The sequence below is a fragment of the Pinus tabuliformis genome, chromosome 3_2, assembly GCF_031772625.1.
Source record: "Pinus tabuliformis cultivar Carrire ecotype Pingquan chromosome 3_2, CPIR1, whole genome shotgun sequence".
In the NCBI taxonomy this organism is placed as follows: Eukaryota; Viridiplantae; Streptophyta; class Pinopsida; order Pinales; family Pinaceae; genus Pinus; species Pinus tabuliformis.
This window is the reverse complement of record NC_142302.1, coordinates 1090537693-1090564512: the sequence shown is the minus strand read 5'-3', so window position 1 is coordinate 1090564512 and position 26820 is coordinate 1090537693. Positions and strand designations below refer to the sequence as shown.

The 26820-nt window shown below is 38.1% G+C and overlaps 1 protein-coding gene across 1 annotated transcript; it reads right to left on the bottom strand.

Annotated features, from left to right (window-relative positions):
* Window positions 1–740: 740 nt before the first annotated feature.
* LOC149184468 (uncharacterized) lies at window positions 741–26469 on the bottom strand. Its single transcript, XM_089415345.1, has 3 exons — window positions 26099–26469; window positions 25064–25217; window positions 741–1142 (listed from the first exon to the last, which is right to left on the bottom strand). The coding sequence occupies exons 1-3, from the start codon at window positions 26158–26160 to the stop codon at window positions 741–743; spliced, it is 618 nt and encodes a 205-aa protein (XP_089271471.1). The 5' UTR covers window positions 26161–26469.
* Window positions 26470–26820: the final 351 nt, after the last annotated feature.

Here is a 26820-nt window from a genome sequence, read left to right as displayed (position 1 = left end):
GAGGCTCTTGTATACATAGTTACTTAAGTAAGTGTTCACCATCCCCGATGTCATACCTAAAACACTTTTCATATAATGATACTCAGATATTTCCAAAACATAATAGCTTAAATTCTAAATTACTTTTTGTGCCCTTGAGATGTCCTTTTGAGATGCCCTCTCCTGCATATTATTCCTTTTGATTCATCACTAGACCTAATAAAAAAAATCTTGTGCTGATTGCAAAGCAATTATATTACACTGGAGGATTGTCTGATATGTATGGGTTTCGGAAAAGATCATGAGAAGGAAACCTAGAATTCATATCAAAATACTTTTGCTCTAAAGCGAAGTTTTCAAAACATTCCCATCAGTAAAATTTACTAACATTCTTGCATTTCAAACAAGCATGCGTGGAGAAATTGGAAGTGACTCTTAACTCCATTGTTCAAAGTTTTAATCTTCATCCTGATTCCTAAGTGGGCTATTATCCAATACTATGATGCCAAAAGTTTGGTCCCTCACATCCCTTCTGACTGGGAGGAGCTGTGTGCAATTATGCATACTACTGAAATTTCGTGACTTATCAAACAGAACACAGAAACAGTACAGAAAGGAGCAGATTATAAATAGACCGGTGCACTAAATGTATTTATTTATGGTTTTCCTCCAAATACACTAAATGTATTTATTTGCATGGAATTATAGATTACTTAAAGGAAAGCCTCATTATGGAAGCAAATATGTTTTATCATTCAAGACTATTTCATGTGAAAAAAGGTAATCCATGAGGAAAATTGAGAGTTTGAATGGTAAAGGTACAGATAAGGTAGAACTGACTTTTTCCTTTCATCTCGCCTTCTCATCACTTCAAACACTTTTTCTTCAAGGTCCTGGTTCTCTCTTTGCAAAATCCCAATGTCAATTATCTGATTTTGCATAACTTTCAAAAGTTTCGTCCTCTCTTCATCTTGAGCAATAAGAGTATTCTCTAGTTGTGCCTCTAGAAAGCTTCTCAACGAGTGACTAGAGGACAAGCTGCTAGGAAGCTCCCTTTCTCTTGTGAAGAGTTTTGTTCTACCATCAAATTGGAAAGCCCTCTCGCCATCATTTAAGGAGACACATCTATCGATATTGTGCACTTCTCTTGCTGCTGATTCAAGCTGAAAAAAGAAACGCATTGACTAATTAAAGTTCTAGTCTTGATGATTTGACTGTACAAGTAAATACCCAAACAAGCCGTTTATGCCACATACCATCTATTAGATAATTTTAGAATAAAAGAATGCAACTTAATTTAAAATCCATGGTGACCATCGAAAATAGGACCAGACCAGCAAAAAAGACTGCACTTCTATAACAACTGATTAAGGTGGATGAAAAAAAGCATTGGCTTCTTGAAATTTCTAGTCTTGAGGACTTAAATGTACAAGTAAATTCCTGAGCAGGCCAGTTATACCACATAACATTACAAATCATTTGAAAACTCATGAATATCAATTTAATTTAAAACATATCGTGACTGTTACCCACCCATGTGGGTAACCCCTAGAAGAAAAAAATTCTCCTATTATTTCAGCTTGCCAGCCAGCAGCCCTATGATGATCCCCAAATAGCTAGCCTCAAATAACTCACATCCATGCTCCAGTCAGTGCTTTGTTTCATCTAGCCTGCTCGCCTAATGAAGATGGATAATCTATTATAAGGTACACTAAAAAAATTTGTATTCAAGTGCTTTCATTCAATGTTTAAGGGCATTCTAGTATTGAACACAGGTTGAATTGGATAATAGACCACTTTTTATTGTACTCTTATTCCCATGCTTCATCTTGGTGGTTATCACTTGCCCCTAGTTAAATGTGACCTTCCTTGAGGCTTTTCTTTCATTGTCCAGGAGGGGCACAAATAGAAGGCTCTACTTGATGTTCTTTGTCCACGGTAATCCATATTTAACACTTTACATCTCTCCTTTGTATCCACACCCCGTATTTTAGTTGACTGCTATCTATAGCCAGTATTGGTTCCCTGTTTTCCTCTTCTTTGAGTAGGGCCCTAGAAAATTTTACCTAAGAGGATGTTGTATTAGAAAAAAAGAAAGAGCATGAGCCATAATGTTAAAATGCAAAAGATTGGCAAGGATAAATGAAATTATGTAGACAAAAGCTGAAGCGAACAAAGTTCCTTCTTCAGATTAATTACTCCAGAAGACTTGGAATATAAGGATATCCATGAAGATACAAATATTATATATTAAAATGTGTGAATAAGATTGATTATACAATGAGAGTGAGAAGCTTGCCTATATACCAAGCAGATGTCTTTTCATGGAGAGTCATGTCTCATTTAGACATGCCTCTTCAACCTAATTACTAATTAACTAATCATTATTTATCATTTACATTATTTGACATTATTTCCTATATATTTATTCATAACATTGCCTTCCTCCTCAAAAAGCTTTGTCCTAAAAGCTTGTCGATGAAAAGGCTTGATCTCTTTTTCGGTTTCAAATGTCTTTTCATCTCAGAATAGTCATCTTTGTCGAAGCAAGACGATATGATCTTCAAAGTGGCAAACAAAACTGCCACACTGAGAAGGGATTAGACCATCCTAGATTAATCTTATGTGCAGTATTCTGATCACTGGAATTTTGTAACGATTTGTCAGCATAGGACTGGATTGATGTTACGTCATTATTCTCTGGAACATCAGTTTGTTGTTTCTGCCCTGAATGGTCACGATACGTAGCATGGTTGAGTTGTCTACTTTCATGATTTGGATGTCGATATGGAACTTTTTTGGTTTGACATTCCCTTATTAAGTGTGTGGGGATTTTTTGATTTACTTCAGGGGACAATGTTGTTGAGTTGGTTACAAAATCTTCACTTGGGATGTTTATCCTCTGAACTGCAATATCTAAGCGTGTCGTTTCTTCAACTAACTTGTCTTTTTGAGTTGTCATATTCACTGGATCGGTATTCGTTCCCTTATCTTCAACTTGCATTGTTATGACTGGAGATTTCGATACTTTTTCTTGAGTGAATTGTTCTAACTTGTCTTTTAATGCTTTCTTATCATCCTTAAGTTTCTTAATTTGAGCGAATAGACTTTGATTATGGTTTCTCAGGTGTAAAAGTTCTTTGATTTTTGATTTATCAACCTTATTTTCAATGTTTTGAATTTTAAGCTTTTCATCTTTTAGATCTCTGATTTGTTCTAATAAATTTTTATTAAGGTTCTTTAAACGCAAGGTTTCCTCTTCTTGTTCTGATAAGTGCTTCTTGAGTTCTTTCTTTGTGACCTTAGTCTTCTTCACTTGTGCTAGTAATTTTTCGACGTGGTCCTTGAGACGAGAAATTTCTTTGCCTTTTTCCATTATTTCTTTGTAATGCATATCCACAAGATTTTTATGTTTGTGTTCTAACGCTTTTTTGTTTTGCTGAAGTTTGACAATTTTTCCATTCTCTTGATCTTTTAGCTGCACTTTCTCGGTACACTGGATTACATCGTTTTGTGGGAGTGATGATGGACGTTCAACTTGGAATATGGATTCCATTTTCTTTCTCTCCTCATTAAAATCAGCATGTTGTCACTCAAGTATTGTCATTAATTGTTCTATATCTCTTGCGAATGATTGTTTTTGTTCATTACTTAGAGATTCCATATTTTTTTTTCTTCACTTTTTTTTATCTTCCCCATTTTTTTAATTTTATTGTTATTGTTATTTTTTTTAAATAACTCTAAATTTTTTATTTATTCTTTAACCTTCAAGGCTTTATTACTCCTTCAAAACTTAGTGATTAATCCTTAATCAATTATTTTTCACCTTTTTTTATTTTAATAATGCGTCCCCTTATTTTTCTGATATTTAAATACCCAAATCCTTTATTTATATATATGGATTCTTTATATATATATATGAATGATTAACCTTTTCCTCACTCACAAGAAATATATTTTTTCTTTCTCATAATTTTTTTTTTATCTTATTTATAAAAACAAGTTTCGAATCCCTTTCTATATGACTGTGAAAAAATAATTTATTCTTTTCGAATTTTTCTTTTCAAAAAGACCTCCTTGTAGTTATCTCCATTTAACTTCTAAACCAAAAAAAATTGAACAAGGTCTGAGCAGGCAAATAATTAACTTTAAGTTGTTTTATGTTGAGGAGACGTGATTGTATTGTATGGACATGCCTGGACAGGGCTTTGACAAAGGACGTGTTACGGTGAGGCGGCAGCAGGAATAGAGTTAGCACGAGCGAGTTGGCACGATCGACTGGTGGTTGTGGTGTTTGATTGTTGGTTGGGACGACAGTCGTTTGAATGTAGTCGGGGAGTGCACTGTGCAGCGACAACGGATGGTCATAAGAGGGCAGACAATAGTTGCAGATTTTTTCAGCAGGAGTCGGCAATATCTTACTGCGTTTGGTTGTCGCAATGTCGGGCAGTGGTCGTGACAGAGTGTGGGCAACGGCAGTCGATGCATGGAATAGACGCAGCAAACAATGACAGCGAATGGCTAAGGTGAAGACCAGTTGGCATGAAATCTAACAGCAACCAGCAGAGCAGGGTACGGTGGTTGTTTGTCTGAAATGGCAGACACGATAGATGAAGGCGACAACATTGTCGAAGGGCGTGGCTGGACGAAAAAAATCGAGTATAGAACTGCAAACACGGTGGTCAGGGTCTCACAGGAGGTGGCGATTAGCTGGAGCGAAAACAATAGGGATCAAGGTGGATGGATATGGGCAGCAGCGGAAGGTTTCAATGTTATCTGGTCGAGACAGTGATATGAGGCCTGCATTCAGTAGATACGGGTTTGAAGGTGGCAGTGCTTCATATTTCTTTTATAATATATATATATATATATATATATATATATATATATATATATATATATATAACTTTTTATTTCGTGCTATAGCTTTTTTTTTAACCTCTTTTTTTTATTCTTTTAATGGCCAAAGGCCGGATCAAACGAAGCTTTGATACCAAATGAAGCGAACAAAGTTGCTTCTTCAGATTAATTACTCCAGAAGACTTTGAATATAAAGATATCCATGAAGATACAAATATTATATATTAAAATGTCTGAATAAGATTGATTATACAATGAGAGTGAGAAGCTTGCTTATATACCAAGCAAGTGTCTCTTCATGGAGAATCATGTCTCATTTAGACATGCCTCTTCAACCTAATTACTAATTAACTAGTCAAATTTATCATTATTATCATTTACATTATTTCCTATATATTTATTCATAACAAAAGCCTAGATTGAGCTCTAACCCCCTCATTAGCTCTCACCCAGTTCCTAGTTACTACATGAGCTATCTTAATGAAAGGAACATTGAATATTGCAACCATGATGAACAATGAAATGTTTCATATTTAAGGGGTCAATGGTCAATTAATGAAGGCTTGCAACACAAGCTATGTATCTAAAAAAAAACTCAATAAAGAAAAGGGTGCACAAGAAGGGTGGTAAAAATAGGTCGAGGAAATGGGTAACTCAAGGCCTACAATTTCTTCCCCTTCACATCATAATGCTCAAGGATATTAGAATTTCATGATTGGTACCAGACTGTGGCATTATCCATGAAGTGAATCCCATACCATGTCATTGATCACTTCCACTTGTTGATTGACGGGTCAACTGTTAGTTTTTGTAGCATCAAAGGTGTTTTAGTCTCGAAATTTCGTGGAGAGGATAAAACACATGAGTTCTCCATAAACCAGGAATCGTTTCTGGAAATTCCACCTAGAAGTGTCTCAATTAGATTATTAGCCTATTTTTTAATATTTCCTAAATCTAAACTTAGGAAAAGGGGTTAATTAGTTAGTATTAATTGAGAAAGGTGTAAATTATCTAGAAACTCACACGGATCAATTGGAATAACCTTAGCCCTTGATTAAGTTTTAATCTTGGTCATTAGAGGTCTAACAAAATATTATAAGAAGTTGATGGGTAGATGCAAAACACACACTAGAGATCGATTTCCTTAGGAAGTTTGATTTTCCAAAGTCTACAGAGCAACACTAGATGCCGGAAGAGTTTGACCCAAAGAAGGGAAGCAGAGAAAGGGAGGGGCAAGGGCAGTGAGGTTAGAGGAAGATTTTCCAGATCCAGTGAGTACTTTGCAGAGAGGCCGGGATTTTCTCTAGGAGGCTGCAGAAACGTAGTGCAGAAGCCTCAAAAAAGAAATTCGATTTTGTTGAGGTGAAGTTTCTTTTCAGTTCCAAAGATTGGAAAGTATTTCCGGAGCGTCGGAGAGATAGTTTTCCCAGTCAACTACAGCTAGGACAGCCTGATTTGTGAGAGTTCTAGGCTGAGTGTTTGAGGGACTGCACATAGGTGATGCAGGGCTTGGGCAAAGCAGAGTGGACTACTTGTTTTCCAGGTGCAATCAAGTGTCAGGATTTCTCTGAGTGAGGGTAATTTCCCTCATATTATTTTTGCCAATATTTTCTCTACAGGATTGCCAGTTTTCAGCATCCAAATTGTACACAGATTATTTCGCTGTTGCTTAAAAATTAAAACCCTCAATTGCTGCACCGGTTTTCCCAAGTTGGGTTTTTCCGAGGACATTTGTCCAAAAATAATTGTCAATTTTATTGTGTGTACCAGTATTTTCTTAGTTTCTAGTTAATCTTTCACAGAATTTAATTGGTGAAAATTGCAATTGTGAATTTTTCGTTGTTTGTGTGGGAAAATATTTAATAAATTATTAATTAATTGACAATTAGAAGAATAATTTCCAGTTGCTACAATAGTTGAAAATTTCACATCGACCTTGAAACTATTCCGGGTTGGAAGCACCTAATAAGGCTTTATGACTATTGAGAAATCTATTAGGGGAGCAAATTTAGGGTTTTAGTGTAATAATTTCTCTTTTTATGACATTATCTTGTGATATTTACTTATTAGTTCTTCTTCCAAATTATCTTGTTCTTATCATCAAGACCAGTGTTGTAGGAACCCCCCCCACGGATCTAAACCCCAAAACGTGATCCATACGAATGCGTGGGGGAAGCGCGTTCGGGGAAGCATCGTCCGAAACGCGCTTCGGAAAAACCAAAATGCATTTCGGACTAATAAACATGCTTCCTGGAAATTCCGGAAGCATGTGCCCGAAGTGCATTTCGTACGGCGCTTCGGCCGTACGAAGCACCGTGCTTTAGAGGGTGAATCGTACGGATCGCGTACAATTCTGTACGCGCTTCCTCCTTTTCTGCCACGCAGCCAAAAAATTGTTTGTTTGTTTTTTTTGTGTATGTTGACTTGTTGGGGGTGGGTCCACCTTGGGTTAGGGTGAGGAATGAAGGGATTAAAGCCCCCATTCATCTCTCATTTTTTCACTTTGAGTTTATGAGAGTTGGAGAAGAGAAGAGAGGAGAAGAGAGGAGAGCTTGGAGGAGTGAAGGAGGAGGAGCTTGGAGGACTTCATCTACAAGAGCTAAAGAGGTAAGTGCAAACCCCAAACTCCCTTATTTTTTTGACATTTTTTTTTGTATTTTTCTCCTCCCTCTCCTACTCTTTCCCATTGTTTCTACTTGCTCATTTACTTGCAGGTTGTCCACCACCTATATCCATATTCCAAGATGGTGTTCTTTTGGCTTCTATGTATCATTCCACTTTTGGTTTTAATGATGGCAAGAGGGAGTAGGAATAGAAGGGAAGAAGCACAAGAGGACAATGGTCCCAATATGAGTGACCCAATGTATGATGAGGAGGAAGGGTTTGAAGAGGAAGGGGATGAAGTTGAACCTAAAGGGGAAACTAAAACACTAGAGGGGAAAGTTGCATTAACACCCTTGTGGAACTATGTGACCAAACTTGAAGGGGGAAAGGGTGGTGGAAGCTACAAATTTTTGTGCCCTCATGGTTGTCATGGAGGAAAACCATTTAGTGGTTCATATACCCGCGTGAGGAGGCATCTTTGTGGGGTGATAGACAGTGATGATAAGCCTTCTCAAGGCCGATTACACATGGGCCAGCTGACTTGGTCTTGGGAGTCATTAGACACTTAAAAATAATACTTTCTCTTGGTTACAAATTGCCTAGAAGGGTCTTTTACATATGACTAGGACCTTCTTGACTCAGAAATATTTTCTTGACTTTGAAAAGCCCTAGGAGCATCAAATGGATGCTTGACCTAGAAAACCATATAAATGGAGCATGAAACCCATGCTTAGAAATAATTTTATTTTTCTTCTTTTTACAATTTAAAATAAGTATTCAATGGCATATGTATAATGACAATATGAAGACCGAACTTAGTCACATACTTCAACAAACTCATGCATCCATGATTGCTCCCTCCTCACATCTATACATCCAGGATGTAGATCTCCATCATGTCGATCCCTTTAACTATGGCACTTGGCCATAAAGTCTTTTCCCGTCTGTTACCATCATTATTCACATAACACTTATTGATTGAAGGATGGACTGAGGAAATGTCACCTCCCCTTGGGGGCTAGAAACACTTAATAGGATTGTCCTTTAGCCACTCCCACCTAGAGAGGTAACACTATTGCAAGCTCAAAGCCCCAAATTTGGAAGGGAATCCTTCTACTTTCAAGCTTGGTCCACATAGATACAAAAATGATTAATGTACCTAATGATTTGTTGCTTTCACTAGACTTTGTGATGTGATCTTTAGGTGGTTTCACCGTCGAGACCTAGCAACCTTAACTGGTACCATGATCCTAAAGGAGCATATTGACACCCACACATGATGCGTTGAGAACCATGGGACTCCAAGCAGCAGCAGAGCATCTTATACACCCTTGGGCACCTCTAGCACCTACAATGTTTTGGCACTTGTCCCTTCATTTGATGGCTTTTGAGATGATGTACCTGTACCCAGCATGCCCCCAGTCGACGTTAGCACTTTGTGAGGGAGAGTAACTGATCCACGGCCTAGATGAGGATGATCTCACCCCTTTGTTGATTTGGGGTAGCATGTGATGTGCTCTAGCCATGAAAATTGTTGGAGAGGTGAAAGCACATGAAATCTCCAAGACCCAAAAATGGTTTGGGCTGATTCTAACCGGTTTGGGAGATATTAGAAATATGTAATATTTTTAATGGAGTTCCTAAGTCTAAACTTAGGAAAAATAAAATATTAATGGGTATTAATATAAAACTGGGTTAGAATATTCCAAAAGTCATGGATCAAGCCAAATCTAATCTTAGTCGTTGATTAGAGATTTAATCTTGGTCGTTGATGGACCAACGAGAAAAGTATAAGAGGAGGCTTGAGGGTCAGTTGGAGAAGACACCAGAGTGATCAATCATTTCTATTCTCTAGAGCAGGTTTTGCTAAGAGATGTAGAATCAGTGATCAACAGTGAGGGGGAGTGAATACATAGCAGAGAGGCAGAGTTGGTATCAGAGAGACAGCGCAGAGCCCAAAGAGGTTAACGCAGAGCCAATTGGGTGCTAAGCAGAGGCGGCCAAGAGCTGCGCAGAGCCAGGAGAGGCCAGCGTGTGAAACGCAAAGGGTCTAGGGGCTGACGCAGAAGCTCTAGAAGCTGACACAGAGGCTAGCAGAGCTGACGCAGGGCCAAGAGGCAGCGCTAGAAGGATTTTATGGGACAAACTGGATGATGGTGAGCCGGGTAGTGTGGCACAGTCCCTATCAGAGTGACGCTAAATAGCACTGCTTTTCTTGCACTCACCAGCCACAAGAGAGTTTGATTTATGAAGTTAGATAGGAAAAAGATACAAAATGAAGGCCTTCTAATCTTATTTATAATTGTTGGCCCTCTCTCCCTTGGTGGACCCCATTTTCCACTAGCTTGCACCTCCTTTTTCTCTCTCCTCCTCCACAAGTGTGAATTGCTTATCGGGGTTCGAATTGCCTCATTGTTGTTGAGAAATCTAGGGCATGGGAATTAGGTGATTTCTCTTAGATGATAATTGCTTGTCAAAACTTTTTCCTTATTTAGATTAGGTTCTTATTTGACTTAAATTATTATAGTGTTCTTCTTCATCAAACAACTACCAAACTATAAACAATAATGAGACAAGAGACACAAGATGTAGGCAATCAGCCAGGGCCAAAACCTCTCCAACTTGAGAGGAAAACCCAAACGAATTCTTCTTCTTATAGAAACTTCAATTGACGAATACCAAGACCAAGACCCTTGACATATCAACCTCTCCAAGACCAAGTCACAAGACTTCTTTGTTTGATTTCTTCTTCCTTGAGTCAATGATGGTCAAACTACTTGCTTCCCCTTTTGTCTCGGCTATCCTTCAAATTTCGGCTTCTTGGTTCAGACCTACAACTTTCGGCCTCTTCAGAAACCCTAGTTGCAACACGTGTGAGAGATTTGTCCCTTAATTCCCTTCGCTTTAGTTGGAGACTCCTCCTACAATTTGGCTTGAGAACCAACTTGATTTTCTCCCTTGATCTGACCTTCTAGTGTGACTGTGATCTCTCGGCTCCTTCTACAGTAGATAGCACCACTTCTTCTCACACGTGTGAAGTATATTAACCCAAAAACAGATCAGAATCAACTCGGTTATGATCCTCCTTCCTTCGCTTGGAGATTAGCCTCTTCTCTTGTGATCTTCACACTTCTTTTCTATCCTTTGATGCTTGATCAAATGGTGTCTTAATGGAGGCCAAGTCCTCACTATATATAGTGGATTGTTCATCAAAATAAGTCGACTTCACCTTGTGACTAGGCTGACATGCTTGTCTAGAATGATCTTCATCTCTTTTGAAGGCCGACATGAGGGAGTGCTTGTGACAAGGTCTTGGAGGGTTTATGACACAAATAAATTTTACTTTTAAAATGTATAATATGCCCAAAGTGGGTCTTCATTTCTTGACATTGACTCACTAGACTTTGTGACTTGATGACCAAACCTAATAGCTCACAATGGGAGCTTCAACTAAAAATAAAATTCCTTGAGCATGAAACCCATGACTCAAGCATTACAAAATAATTTTATTTTTCTTCTTTTCATCAATTACATAAAATCATGATTACACATGTCATTATGAAGACCAAACCTAGTTACATATTTCAACACTCCCTCTTAACTAGGGAGGTATTCATAATCCATACAAGGTACTTAGACATTCTGAATATGAAGAATTCTCATAAGAAGTCAGATTGGTAACCCATATGTTTAGCATCGTATCATCCAGCATTGTCACATAGCAAGGCCTTGACTAACAACTCTATCTCTCCATAGGATCAGAGCACAATGTTGGCGAGACCAATGATTTATAGACACCCTCATCATTGTCTCTCTCGAAACATACCCCACCCGGGTTCTCTCAGAGTATGTTCCACCAAGACTATTCTTATCTTGGATTCCTAGTCCTCAAAGAATATCGGTCCTCTACAACTACTCTAATCTTGGATTCCCTACCACATCCTCAAAGCGTATCGGATGTTAGATGCTTATCCAATCCTCCATTCTATCGTCCTAGGTGAAGACACGAATGATGTGTATATCTCTCCTCATGGCCTTCACTAAGACTTATAGTTGTTAGTCCTGGTCTAGTACATGACACATGAAGTAGAGAACCATATTTGTCATTCCCTCTTAACCAGGGATGACCAACCCATTCCATAAAAGGAATGTACCCAAGCTCCCTCTTAATCAGGGACTTGCCTAGGCTCCCTCTTGATCGAGGACTTGTTTCCAGCAACTCTTTAAGTAGAGATCATGGAACAACCAGTTTCTTGAAGAGCTCCTCCTTTCAATGTCATGAACTTATTTTTCTTTATTCAGGAGTCTTCATCTTTTTGGGACTTCTTTGTAGGGCATCGACCATCCATCACTTTCATTCATGAATCATGTCAGTCATGTCATCCTTTCTTTCATTGGAAAGTGATCCATTAGTCCATATCTAACCTTTCCTTCATGCCTTGCTACCTTCTTCGCATCATGTTTCCTTTAGGATCTTTCATCCTACCACATGAGTGTTAGTTGTAGATGACATCTACAACTCTTCCTTTGGTAGCCCTGCATTAGCCCATCCAGATATTATTCAAAAATAGAAAATGAACATTAAATCAAAAATACCTTTGTGATGGTCTTTCATCATGACATCTCCTTGTTTGCATCAGTATCCTGAATATATACTGACTCATCTCCAAAGGATATATATTGTCAAGGGTCTCTTTCTTTTTCAGACTTCATCAGTGCCTTCATATCTTTCATGGAGATATCATAGTCAAATCTTCCAGTCCTTGGATGTTGATTGTCTTCTTCATAGTTGCAAATTTCATGATCTCTTCCTTTCTTTGTTCACACATTTCTTTTCCAGGAACTTCCAATCAGAGTTCCTAATTATTGTCAACCACATCATATTTCGAATGAGGACATATTATGTTGATTTCATCTAGTCAATGTGTGACCCATGCCTTCCCGTATCCTTTCAAAGGAGGAGATATTTTCTTTTGAACATGCTCTCTCAATAGAGCATTTATCCATGTTACCTGCAACCATATGACATGACTCTATTTTATCAAATACAAGCATACATACCTCATTTTCCTTTAGGTCATCTAGACTTCCTTCAGTAGCTTCCTTGATTGAAAGAACTTCAATTCCTTGATCTTCTTCACTTCTTTTGACATCATTCCACCATCCCATGAATTCCCACAAGTTGGAATTCTTGATGAAACACTTGCTTCCTTTTAATCGATGAACCTTCCAATGAAGATTCCAACAGAGGATCTTGAGTATGCTTATCCAGCAAATGTTTCGTGTATGATGTGCTTTGTACTATAAGTACCACTTATGCATCTAATGAGATTACCAAGAGCTATATCCTTCCATAGGTGACTGCCATAGACTTTTATTTCAGCTATCTATGATGATGTCACGAGTTCTTATTTTTAATGCTTCTATGATGCCATGATGCATCCTATCATGCTCCTTAGTGACATGATCACCATATGTTCCAACAGAAAACTTGAAAAGAACAAGGTGAGAAAGTCTATCTCAATCATAGTAGAGATCTTTTACTTCCTCTTTCTTGGATTTCTTCTTTTCAGTTTCCTCCACTTCTTCGGTGATATGGGCTTCTTCTCTTCCTCTTTTGTTATTGTCGTTATTGAGCTTAGGACAATCTCTCTTGTAATGCCCATATTCTTGACATCCATAGCATTGAACCTTGGCCATATTCTTCTTCCTTTTATGAGGACCAAATTTCCCTTTTCTTTTTGTCATTGTAGCATATGCTTGATTTTGCTCATTTGATCCTACATCAGTTTTTGCCTTCAGCCTGGTTTCTTCAATCTTGCATAGTGACCATAGATCCTTGAATGGAGTAGCTTCCTTCTTCCCATAAATGCTTGATGTGAAGTTACCCCATTCCTCTGGTAGTGTATTTAGTAATACAGTGTTCATCTCTTTGTCAGACATTATTTCTCCCAGATCTTGAAGTTGACCCCTTATTTGAAATATCCTCATAAAGTATGAGGCTATTCCTTCTTCTTTTGATATCCTTAGCTTGTAGAGTTCTTGCCTTAATGAGATAACTTCTCCTGCAGTGCATACAGAAAACAACTCTACCAGTTTGTCATATATTTCTTTTGAAGTTTCAAGTTTAGACACATATGGAATGAGGGGGTCCTTGAAGGATTCTATGAGAATCCTTTGTGCCCTTACTTCCCCTTTCATAAACCTTGCAAGTGCTTGAGCATCTTCCTTTGGAGGTGTTGACCACTACCGGTCAACTGCCCATAGCAGTACACCCCCTTTTTCTTCGCAAAAGGGATAGTGCTTGATCGACATGTCCGTGCCATTCTGCAGTCATCAACAGCTTGATCGATTTATGTTGTAAACCCATTCTGCACGTATAGATTGTAAATAATCTTAACAGATATGAGTCATGTCTGTAAATTGCCTAGGTGGACCTAATTTTCTAAGTGATAATCTACGTCCCGGAAGGTTTTTTGTCTCACCGATCCATGATCGGCAGAGTTTTCCTTCAGCCTAACCCCAAAGCCAGGATGGATTTTGTCACTAGAATCTTAGGAGAATCCTAGTGTGTTAATCTGCTAGATTATAGTTATGTCGCAGAACTAGGTGGTTTATGAGGGTCTATGTCAAATGGGTTTTTCCCCTTAAGATGTAAAGTTGTAAAAGTCATGATGTAAAGTGTCTTGAGGGTTAGAAAATGTTTTAATCCCCTCATGAGTCCTAAGTCCTAGGTCCTAGGTGATTTTTCCAAAGGCTAAGTTCGAGGATCCATTTAATTAAAAAATTAAAAAATAATAATAATAATAATAATAATAATAATAAAATAAAGAAAAATTATAAAATAAAGCAAAAACCCTAAAAATAATAAAATAATAATATTTTTGAGTAAATAAATGCAAAATTTCATTTTTTAATGAATTAACTAATTCGACGGATGAGATTAAGAGATATCTTGATTCTCATCGACGGTCGAGATCATTTCAACATGGATCACTCGAACTAGCCGTTGGGATTTTTTCCTTTAAATAGGGTCCTAGGGGGTCATTTGAGACATGGGATCTGTGAGTCTTGTGCTGAAGAAGCTCTCTTGTAGTTCATTTTTTGTGCAATAAAGAAGACTTTGGGGTTAAAAATCTTGCTGGTGTTACTCTTCTGAAAATGTTGTAAGATTGTTCTATTTGTTCTGCATAATTTTATTTTCAGCCATTAATGATAGCTTAATGAAGATTGATCTAGGCACAGGTATCTTGTCTGATCTTTGAGGTTTGAATGATAGTTCAGATTCTGAAATATAATGGCAGGTATCTCTATTTGATCGGGGTTTCACTATTGTTTTCTCCTTCTATGTTGATGGTTGATTTTAAGTTGTGCAGGAAAGCCTTTTTTCAGATTACCGGGCGTTAGGGGAAGTTATCGGCTGAACCAGCCAACTCCCGAGTTGTGTTTTCTGAAAGAGCCCAGCCAGTTCTTGATCCCGGGCTTATCATTCGAAATATTTTTTATGAATGCATGCAGGGTTTTCTGAAGCATTTTACATTTAAATTAAATTCTGATAATATTACTGTGATTATTGATAAATCTGGCTTCCTAAGAGCTTTCAGTTTGTAAATACTGTAAATTTTTTGTTGGGTTTAGGGTTTTCAGTTTTTATTTTATGCACATATCATTTTCGGGTGATTTTTCATTCCAGGTTGCAGGGTTTCTGAAGATTTCCAAGGTTTATCTGTGCCGTTTTGCTGTCCAAGGGTTTCAGACATCAGGTGTTTTCAGATCTGGGGTTCCAAATTTTGCAGGTTTTTGCTTACGGGTTGCAGTTTCGCTGTTGCCATCTTCCTCAGCCTTTTCAACCACCTGTGCACCCACTGTTACTGGGACTAGTTAGCTCTGCAATATTTATGATTTGCTGCCCATCCTCAGCGTCAGTCCTTGAGCTGTTGACGGCTCTCCTCATTCTCAAAAACGACTTTGTGCAGTTTTTTTTCCTCTTACCCACCAGACACTATTGACATTCTTTTCCTTATTCATACGCTGCAAAACCTGTGCATGTGTGGTTGGAAAACGTTAAACTCATACATGGTTTCTATTCCACCAAGCCAAAGCCACGTTTCGTGGAGTGCATTTTTGTATAAATCCTTCCAGCGTAAACCCTTTTGCTCTCATCGCACCTCCAAAGGCCTGCGTGTGGCTACCGCTGAGGATCCTTACGTGGGCCTGCAAACATTCAGGTTATTTTTCCGCCGTCAAGCACATCGCATCACGCAGACGATGCTTTATGCAGTCGATTTGTGGTGATTCCAGGTCTCGTTTTTCATCTAGCTAAGGGAGTGACTGCGTATGATCGACAGGTAAAGAGAAGTATTGGTTGAGGAATCTGTCACGTGAAAATTATTTTTTTTTCCATCGAGCGCCAGGCCGCAAGTCATGTGATAAAGTTGTCTGGGCAACCATTTCACGCATCGGTGCATTGGCTGGACAAAGCGTTTACTCCATCTACCTGTCACTGCGTCTAGCGTGAAAAGCGTTCAAGTGAACCAGCGGTGGGTATTTTGCGTGGAAGCTCCAGTTTCATCAGGTAATGACTGCAATCGTAAGACTGTCAACCATCTTCACTCTCGGGTCAGGTATTTTCTTGGTAATGTCTGCGCATCGATTTATCTTTTAAGCGTAAGTGAGTCCTGAGTATCCATCTAGGGTTACGGCTTCATTTTGATTTTGGTAGATTTACTGTTTTAAATTTTGACATTATGATATTTCATTTGCATAGTTCGTAGTTTTGATTTAGGTTTATTTTTCTTTAGTTATAATTTAAATTTTATGAAAAGTTTAATTTTAGATTTATTTCATAATTTCCTTTTTTAGATTTTATTAAATATAAAATCAAATAAAAATATATATATATATATAAATAAATTTTGCAATTTCAGTTTTAGCCCGGGAAATTTTTAGGTTTCATCTTTTGTGCTGAGGCTAATATTTTGGCGTGGGAGTTAATTTTTATCGTGTTTAAATGTTCATTTAAAGATTGACTGCATATATGTGATCTCTGGTGGTTGTTTAAAGCATTTACTCTTTTAAGTTGCTGAGCTATTGAGCCTTTATGGTTATCTTGTATCTGGCAAAAGTTAAGCTTTTCATGATAAATGATTGCTCTTCATGGTTTATATTTCTGCAGCATCTGATAATTAATCGTTTAAACATTAACTCCACAAGGCACTGGTCCGCTAAATTAATAAAATCATTTTAGTGCTTCGTGTCTCCCAAACCAACTGGTCGACAGTTGGTCTCCTTCATTTCATAGGGTCTACCCCCCTTAGCCGCGGGAGACAGGCTTAAACGGAGAGATCGGGGATCAGAGTGACAGCCCCCGGTCTGAGCGTTGTCGTGTCAATCTGTGCGACAACATTTTTTGGTGCCGTTGCCGGGGACAATTTATTCTCGACGTTTCAACGACAATCATCCTTCTGATTTCTTATCTTTTCATCTGGCCCAGCAACGCCAACATTTTTTGGCGTCGTTGTCGGGGACATTTTATTCTCGGCGTTTCAACGACAATCATCCTTCTCATTTCTTATCTTTTCATCTGGCCTGGCAACGCCAACATTTTTTGGCGTCGTTGCCGAGGAAAGAGTTTTTTCTGTCCTTGGTTTATTCGACATTCATCTTCTCATTTTTCATCATCTTTCATCTTTCCCATCTCTCATTTGAGCTGGCAGATTCAACATTTTTTGGCATCATTTGGATCTTATCTTTCGTCATATCAGCAACTTCTCTTCGATTTGTTTCTTGTTTGGGTGGCGACTCCATTTTCCTATTTTTCCCAGACAAGAAACCTTCCTCATATCTGCTTGTTGGTTGATTTTTTGGATCCTAGAATTAGATTCATTGTTCAAGTGGCGACTCCACTTCTTTCATCTTTTAATTCTCTTGAGCAAAATCTCTTTCTATCATCCATTTGATCCCTTATTATTCATCATAGATTATTCATTTAAAAAATGTCATTTTACTGATAATCTCCATGATTTTCCGAAAGAGGCCATTTCTAAATTATTTAAGTTCTCAGGTGGTGATTCGGTCGCTATTAGACAGCATTTAAACAGGTTTACTTATGTAATGATCATATATTGTAGACTTCCTCAATATAATCATGAAGATTTCAAGATGCGTCTATTTGTCCATTCCTTAAAGGGTGATGCTTTGAACTGGTTTAATAGTTTTCCTGAAGATTCCTTCATTTCTTTGCAAGACATTGTCAATGCTTTTAAAGATAGATATGGTGATCCAGATAGCTCACCTTGTGCCCCTAAAATTGTGCAACAAAATGAAAGTAATCTTGTAAAAGGTCCAGCTATCCAAGACAATTCTTCATATCAGAATGTGCCATCCACTTGTACCATTGCAGATCATAGTAGCGTTGACAATGAAAAGGAAGGTCATAAGCAAATTATACAAGATCTATTGCTACTGGTAAGAAATATGGAGATAAATCAAACTAATTACGCCAATGATGTCAGAACTTTATGCACTCACCTGGAAAAGCGTAATAGGGAGATGGAGATCATGCAAAACCAACATAGTAAGGAAATTGAAGCCATGAAGATTAATCATGACACAGAAATTAAATTCATGCAAAGCAAGATGTCAGGCTTAGAGGAAAATATGACGACCATGAAAGCTGATCATGATAGGGAAATTAATTCTATGCAAAACAAGTTATTAACTATGGATGAAGAAATGACTATCATGACATTTGATCATAATAATCAGTTGGCTACCATGCAAGCAAATCATAAAGAAGAAATAAACTCCATGCAGTATTGCTTGATGAATATAAAGGAAAAGAACGATAAAGTAATAAAAGATATGGAAGAAGACCATGCCAGGCAAATCAGTGCTATAAAGGTTGAACACTCTAGTCAGATGGATGCCATTAAAATACAGGTTCAAAAGTTTCAACAATGGTCAAAGGATGAGAGAAACCAGGGGACATCAACAGATCAGGAGCCTTCTCATTTGTTGCAACAAGTTCCATCTTATTATGAGGAGGTCATTGGTTCGATTGAAAGATGGTTAATTGAAGGTGATCCAAATAGACTTAAAAATGATAAAGATCAGATGCAGGATAAAGAAAGACATGTCACGCATATCTTACATACTTCATCTGATAGCTTTGAAACAGAAAGTTCCATGTCATCAGTGATACAACCTGCCACAAAGAAAAAGCGCAAGAGAAAGAAAATGAGAAGAAGGTTTGATGCATCAGACGGCCGCGAGCAGCTTGATTTTCGGATAGGAAAAAGTCCTACCATATGCAGAATTGGACATGGCACATCCGACAAGCAGCCGACAGATTTGCCTAAAAGCAGGCAAATGCTCAGTATACACTATATTGAACACATCTGATGCCATGGGGCATCCTTTGTATTGTATTTCTAACCCTACTCCTTGTTTTTTCAGCATTTTCATTTCTGTTTTACAATTAGATTTACTTTCCTAGATAGTTAATAAATGAAGAGCTTATATCTTTCATGTGCTTAATGTTATATGATGTTTGTTTGGACGGACGCTACTTATATTTTGTTGTGTGTTGTATGGATGTAGATTCTGGATTCTCACATTCCTACAGTGCAGCAACGTGTCCCCAAGTAGAGCCAGATGTTGACCACTATCGGTCAACTGCCCATAGCAGTACACCCCCTTTTTCTTCGCAAAAGGGATAGTGCTTGATCGACATGTCCGTGCCATTCTGCAGTCATCAACAGCTTGATCGATTTATGTTGTAAACCCAGTCTGCATGTATAGATTGTAAATAATCTTAGCAGATATGAGTCATGTCTGTAAATTGCCTAGGTGGACCTAATTTTCTAAGTGATAATCTACGTCCCAGAAGGTTTTTCGTCTCACCGATCCATGATTGGCAGAGTTTTCCTTCAGCCTAACCCCAAAGCCGGGATGGATTTTGTCACTAGAATCTTAGGAGAATCCTAGTGTGTTAATCTGCTAGATTATAGTTATGTCGCAGAACTGGGTGGTTTATGAGGGTCTATGTCAAATGGGTTTTTCCCCTTAAGATGTAAAGTTGTAAAAGTCATGATGTAAAGTGTCTTGAGGGTTAGAAAATGTTTTAATCCCCTCATGAGTCCTAAGTCCTAGGTCCTAGGTGATTTTTCCAAAGGCTAAGTTTGAGGATCCATTTAATTAAAAAATTAAAAATGAAAAAAAAATAATAATAAAATTAAATAATAAAAATTAAAGAAAAATTATAAAATAAAGCAAAAACCCTAAAAATAATAAAATAATAATATTTTTGAGTAAATAAATGCAAAAATTCATTTTTTAATGAATTAACTAATTCAACGGATGAGATTAAGAGATATCTTGATTCTCATCAACGGTCGAGATCATTTCAACATGGATCACTCGAACTAGCCGTTGAGATTTTTTCCTTTAAATAGGGTCCTAGGGGGTCATTTGAGAGATAAGATCTGTGAGTCTTGTGCTGAAGAAGCTCTCTTGTAGTTCATTTTTTGTGCAATAAAGAAGACTTTGGGGTTAAAAATCTTGTTGGTGTTACTCTTCTGAAAATGCTATAAGATTGTTCTATTTGCTCTACATAATTTCATTTTCAGCCATTAATGATAGCTTAATGAAGATTGATCTAGGCACAGGTATCTTGTCTGATCTTTGAGGTTTGAATGATAGTTCAGATTCTGAAATATAATGGCAGGTATCTCTATTTGATCGGGGTTTCACTATTGTTTTCTCCTTCTATGTTGATGGTTGATTTTAAGCTGTGCAGGAAAGCCTTTTTTCAGATTATCGGGCATTAGGGGAAGTTATCGGCTAAACCAGCCAACTCCCGGGTTGTGTTTTCTGAAAGAGCCCAACCAGTTCTTGATCCCGGGCTTATCATTCGAAATATTTTTTATGAATGCATGCAGGCTTTTGTGAAGCATTTTACATTTAAATTAAATTATGATAATATTACTGTGATTATTGATAAATCTGGCTTCCTAAGAGCTTTCAGTTTGTAAATACTGTAAATTTTTTGTTGGGTTTAGGGTTTTCAGTTTTTATTTTATGCACATATCATTTTCGGGTGATTTTTCATTCCAGGTTGCAGGGTTTCTGAAGATTTCCAAGGTTTATCTGCGTCGTTTTGCTATCCAAGGGTTTCAGACATCAGGGGTTTTCAGATGTGGGGTTCCAAATTTTGCACGTTTTTGCTTATGGGTTGCAGTTTCGCTGTTGCCATCTTCCTCAACCTTTTCAACCATCTGTGCACCCACTGTTACTGGGACTAGTTAGCTCTGCAATATTTATGATTTGTTGCCCATCCTCAGCGTCAGTCCTTGAGCTGTTGACGGCTCTCCTCATTCTCAAAAACGACTTTGTGCAGTTTTTTTTCCTCTTACCCACCAGACACTATTGACATTCTTTTCCTTATTCATACGCTGCAAAACCTGTGCATGTGTGGTTGGAAAACGTTAAACTCATACATGGTTTCTATTCCACCAAGCCAAAGCCACGTTTCGTGAAGTGCATTTTTGCATAAATCCTTCCAGCGTAAACCCTTTTGCTCTCATCGCACCTCCAAAGGCCTGCGTGTGGCTACCGCTGAGGATCCTTACGTGGGCCTGCAAACGTTCAGGTTATTTTTCCGCCGTCAAGCACATCGCATCACGCAGACAATGCTTTATGCAATCGATTTGTGGTGATTCCAGGTCTCGTTTTTCATCTAGCTGAGGGAGTGACTGCGTATGATCGACAGGTAAAGAGAAGTATTGGTTGAGGAATCTATCACGTGAAAATCATTTTTTTTTCCATCGAGCGCCAGGCCGCAAGTCATGTGATAAAGTTGTCTGGGCAACCATTTCACGCATCGGTGCATTGGCTGGACAAAGCGTTTACTCCATCTACCTGTCACTGCGTCCAGCGTGAAAAGCGTTCAAGTGAACCAGCGGTGGGTATTTTGCGTGGAAGCTCCAGTTTCATCAGGTAATGACTGCAATCATAAGACTGTCCACCATCTTCACTCTCGGGTCAGGTATTTTCTTGGTAATGTCTGCGCATCAATTTATCTTTTAAGCGTGAGTGAGTCCTAAGTATCCATCTAGGGTTACGGCTTCGTTTTGATTTTGGTAGATTTACTGTTTTCAATTTTGACATTATGATATTTCATTTGCATAGTTCGTAGTTTTGATTTAGATTTATTTTTCTTTAGTTATAATTTAAATTCTATGAAAAGTTTAATTTTAGATTTATTTCATAATTTCCTTTTTAAGATTTTATTAAATATAAAATCAAATAAAAATATATATATATATATATAAATAAATTTTGCAATTTCAGTTTCAGTTTAAGGTAGGCCATCAGAAGCTTCCACTGCGCCATTCTGATAATATTCTTTGCTTCGACTTCACCCTTGGTGAATTTGAAGAGGCATGAGGAATCCATTGATCCTTTTGTCCTTTCCAACTGTATTCGGTGATTGCTCTTTCACTCTTGCTTGGGCTTTGTATTCGCCTCAACTCTAATACCATATTTTAGGTATGTTCTATGCTTAGAGAAATTTTACTTCAATTTTCCATATTATCTCAATATCAATTCTAGATTAACAATCACATTTAGCATGATAGTAAAATGCAGATAGAACATAAACATAAATGGCAGAAGACATGCCAAGACAAGAGGACACAAGATGTGGCGCCAGCGAGGGAGAAACCCCAATGTGGGGAAACCCTTGATCAATTCTTCTTATATGTTCTTCAATAGTTCAGCAAAGAGAGAGAAAGTACATATACATCAGAAGTCTACATTTTGACTTGTCATTATAAGAGCAGAGATCATCTCTAAGAAGATGATACATGAGGTAGTTGAACTCAGTTGAATACATGTTGCTTCAACTGATTCTCCAAGGTGATTCCATCACCATGTTGCACCTATCATTGAGTTGCACCTCATCATCATGCTGCACCTCACTGTGCTGCACCATACTGCACCCATCATCACTATGTTGCATCTCATCATGCTTCACTAATCATGACTGTACCCATCACTATGCTCAATGTACACTACAATGTATCATCACTTCAACACGCTACACCTATCATCACTATGTTGCATCTCATCATGCTTCACTAATCATGATTGTACCTATCACTATGCTCAATGTATACTGCAATATATCATCACTTCAACATGCTGCTTCAATATCTTTTGCTGTTGCACTATTCACATCATGCTCATCATCACCAAGTTGTACCAATGTGTTGCATTGTACTGCATCCATGCCGCCCATGCATCTTACTGTACTATCACTATGTCTTACTGCAGTTTCAGGTCTGCAATATAGTTGTTGTGACTGTGACTGGTTAGGGCATATTGGCAGCCCCTAGACAGTCACCCAAACAGCCCTCCTTGGCTGCGGCCTATACTAGGAGAGATGTTCACCTGACTTGATGTTGTTATGGGCATGAACAGCCCTTAATATACCCTATGCTACCCTTCAATAGTGAGGTAGGGCCTGTGGCCTAACCACAACAATCTACGCTACCTCTCATAGCTCAGCTGTCATCTATAGCTCACCCAAAAACAAATTTCCTTTACCTTGATTGCAGTCCAAACAACCTTGATTAGGCTCTGAGGATACTCGGCCTCAACATCCCTACACACAGCTCCTAGATCCTTGAGACAGCCCTATTCTTGGGCCTGTTTGCACCCTCAAATAGTCCTCAAACTAATCCGCACTCCCACAGCAACCCGGCCTCTAATCTGGGCTCTCCACGTTGTACTAAAGTGACATTACCATGCTGTCTCTTCTTGGTGCGGTTAGGGCATTTATCTTTGTTGTGGCTAGGTGTTCTTGATCTGCGGCTAGGGCTCCTTTAAAGCCTCCTCATGACTGCGGATAAGGACTACCTTGCTGCATATAGAGGTTCCCCTAAACAGTGGATAGATCTCCCTTATTTGTTGCGGCTAAGTAGCCTCTTTTGACTGTGGTTAGGGCATACTTTAGACAGCGTATTAGGGCAGGTTAGGGCAGCGTATAGGAGCAGGTCAGGGCAGTGAATAGGAGCCTCTTTACTGCAGCCAGATCTCCTTTCTTGGACTGCGGCTAGACCACCCTCTTTAGGACTGCGGCTAGGGCAGTATTAGGCCTCTTCATGACTGCGTCCAGGCTTCATGCTTAGACTCCTTTCCTCCTGTGTCTAGGGCTTCATCCTCCAAGATTTCTCTTGCCACTAAAACCCAAAACAAGTGGAGAGAAATCAAGAGTGAAGTGTGTACAAATGACTTGCAAGGCACCTCTATTTATACTAAATCATTGAGCACAAGTGGGGATTATTTGGTTGCTGGCCGACCTTGACAAATTGTCCCATAACACAGATAAATTCATATCTGCATGAATACTTATCGGAATCGGATGATCTTTAGATCAATCCTACACCTCTCGATGAGAGGAGTCCAAGAAAAATATTGGCTAATAAATAAGATGACCCACATGGAGTTTGGCCCTAGTTGCCAATTTTAACAATCACATTTTATTTTGGTTTAACTGGAATATCAGAAGTGACCCTAACTGCAATGATTAAACGAATTTAGTTCTAGATATAGATACAATCGCGAAAGAAAAAGCTAGATGCAATAACGAATAAAGAAGCGAGATTCCTATGATGTGAATGCAGAGGTGGCGTGGTCTGTGCTCTGATACAAGTGATCAGGATCCGTTCAGGTCAAGTATACCGGGACTCTCAACCCCCCGCATGCCCAGTAAAGAGTAAAGACAGAAATCCACTGTACTGAATCCCATATTAGGAAAAATGGAATGCCCCTTGAACTTTGAATATCTTAAAAGTTAAAACTATTAACGTTAAATCAACAGAAAATAGAGCTAGAAAGTATTTTGTATGTCATCCCTGGATGCAGTATTTTGCAAATTAAACAGAAAGTATATTGTTAACTGAAATTGATTGCAAAAGTTTACCTAACCTACAATTTTTTCGAGACTTTCCACCTCGGACCTTAAGGTTAACCAACGCCGTTCAAACCACATTTTAAATACCACATTTTATTAAACACAAATAATTTATTTACCCCCAAAAAATGTTAGACTAAATTAAATAACTTTAGATTAAAGAATAGTTGTGTTTGGAAGTCTATTAAATACCGCATTTTATTTTGGTTTAACTGGAATATCAGAAGTGACCCAAACTGCAATGATTAAACGAATTTAGTTCTGGATATAGATACAATCGCGAAAGAAAAAGCAAGATGTAATAACGAATAAAGAAGCGAGATTCCTATGATGTGAATGCAGAGGTGGCGTGGTCTGTGCTCTGATACAAGTGATCAAGGTCCGGGCAGGTCAAGTATACCGGGACTCTCAATCCACCGCCTGCCCAGTAAAGAGTAAAGACAGAAATCCACTGTACCGAATCCCATATTAGGAGAAATGAATGCCCCTTGAACTTTGAATATCTTAAAACTATTAATGTTAAATCAACAGAAAATAGAGCTAGAAAGTATTTTGTATGTCATGCCTGGATGCAGTGTTTTGCAAATTAAACAGAAAGTATATTATTAACTGAAACTGATTGCAAAAGTTTACCTGACCTACAATTTTTTCCAGACTTTCCACCTCGGACCTTAAGGTTAACCAACGCCGTTCAAACTCTTCTTCGAACTTTTGCATTTCCTGCTTCTGAAGCTCATAATAATTCTGATTCCGGTTTCTTTCTTCCTCTGCCTCATAAATCTCGCTAGTTACTTCCCTGAATCGCAAGAGGATGACAAATTGGACGTATTATATATATGCTTGACATCGAAAAAACATATTTATGCAAGTTCTTTTCAAAATCCATAACAAATCGTGATGTACTATTGCAGCATTTTGAAAATATAATAACATTGTGAAAATCTTTTAGGTCCTTGACACATTTCATTGTAATATTTTCGGGAAAAATAAATTGTTTAAACACACATTATGCGATTAAAATATTTTTTTCAGCAGATGCGATTAAAATATACACCGGTCGATATGAAGTACCTAAACTTATATTGGAAGTATTCTGTAGCTAATGGGCATGACAAACCATATTTATACACATTCTTTTCAAAATGCGCAACAAAATGCCATATAGCATTGCATCATTTTCCGAAAATGATAAAAGCGTTTAAAAGGACTTTTAGTTCGTTAACATGATTCAGGCATTATTAACATTTTCGGGAAACAAGGTTAAAACGTAATTATGCAAATTTGCAGTTCTTCAGAACTCAGTCATGCCAGAAGTTACAATTTATGGCCAAATGCAAATAGTTTGACTTCAAGGACATAACCTTTGAGGTTAGTCGCTCATTTTCCGCTTTGGTACTTCGTATTAATTTTTTTGACTTATTCTCTGGATAATTGACACGGAAAATTCAGATTCTTTTCAAGATTCATAACAAAAATCCAACTATTGCCGGACTTTCGAAAAATTAAAGCTTATCTGAAACCTTTCAGTTCTTTGACACAATTTAAGCACATTCATAGGAACATTTTCCAAAAAATAACAGGTGAAAACGCATTATGCAAAACATCCCGTTTTTCCTGACACATTCTTGCCAGAAATTCTAAAACAAAACGACATGTGCTCCATCTGAGTTAAAGAACCTGAGTTTTGAGTTGAGCTGCTCATTTTTGGTTTCGATACTCCGCATTTCGTCTTCTTTCATCAAAATCTGCAAGGTCAATTCGGGGACTCGCTGCTCCAGCTTCAAGCAACGAAGTCGAATACGTCTTAAGTCCAGTGTTTTCTCCGTCAGAAGTGAAAGTTTGCTCGTTCGCAACTCCTCCTCATTCTGTCCATGGGCACACCGTAGTGATATTACATAATTTCCCTGATAATCCGTAAGCACCGTTTATCAAATAAGAAAAAGAGAAAAGGTTATGAACTTGAAGATCTTGAAGCCTTTGATTTCTGGAGCATTCCATTTGAAGCAACCTAGAGTCGGATCGTTTTGGCAAAGTCATTGCGAAGACAACGCTGGATATTGTTTATGGAATGTCGTTTTGACGTGTTCGAGCTCCCGTTTACAAACTTCAATTATATATATATATCACTGTGGTTGCCCAAAATATCCGGTTCAAACCCTATTATTTATGGAGTTGTCTATAATGCGACTTTTTGGAGATTTCGGTGACGGAATCTGCGGAACAAATTGAGGTTAAATCTTGATTTGTTGCAGTTAAAATGGTTTTTTAACTGCAAACCCCTGGGACGCTTTCATTGTGCAGAAACTGGCTATCAAATTTACGATTCCAATAAATTCCTGCCGGATTTCGACGGAAAAACTTGCCGAAAAAGCTTTCAAAAAGTCGCACTATAGACAACT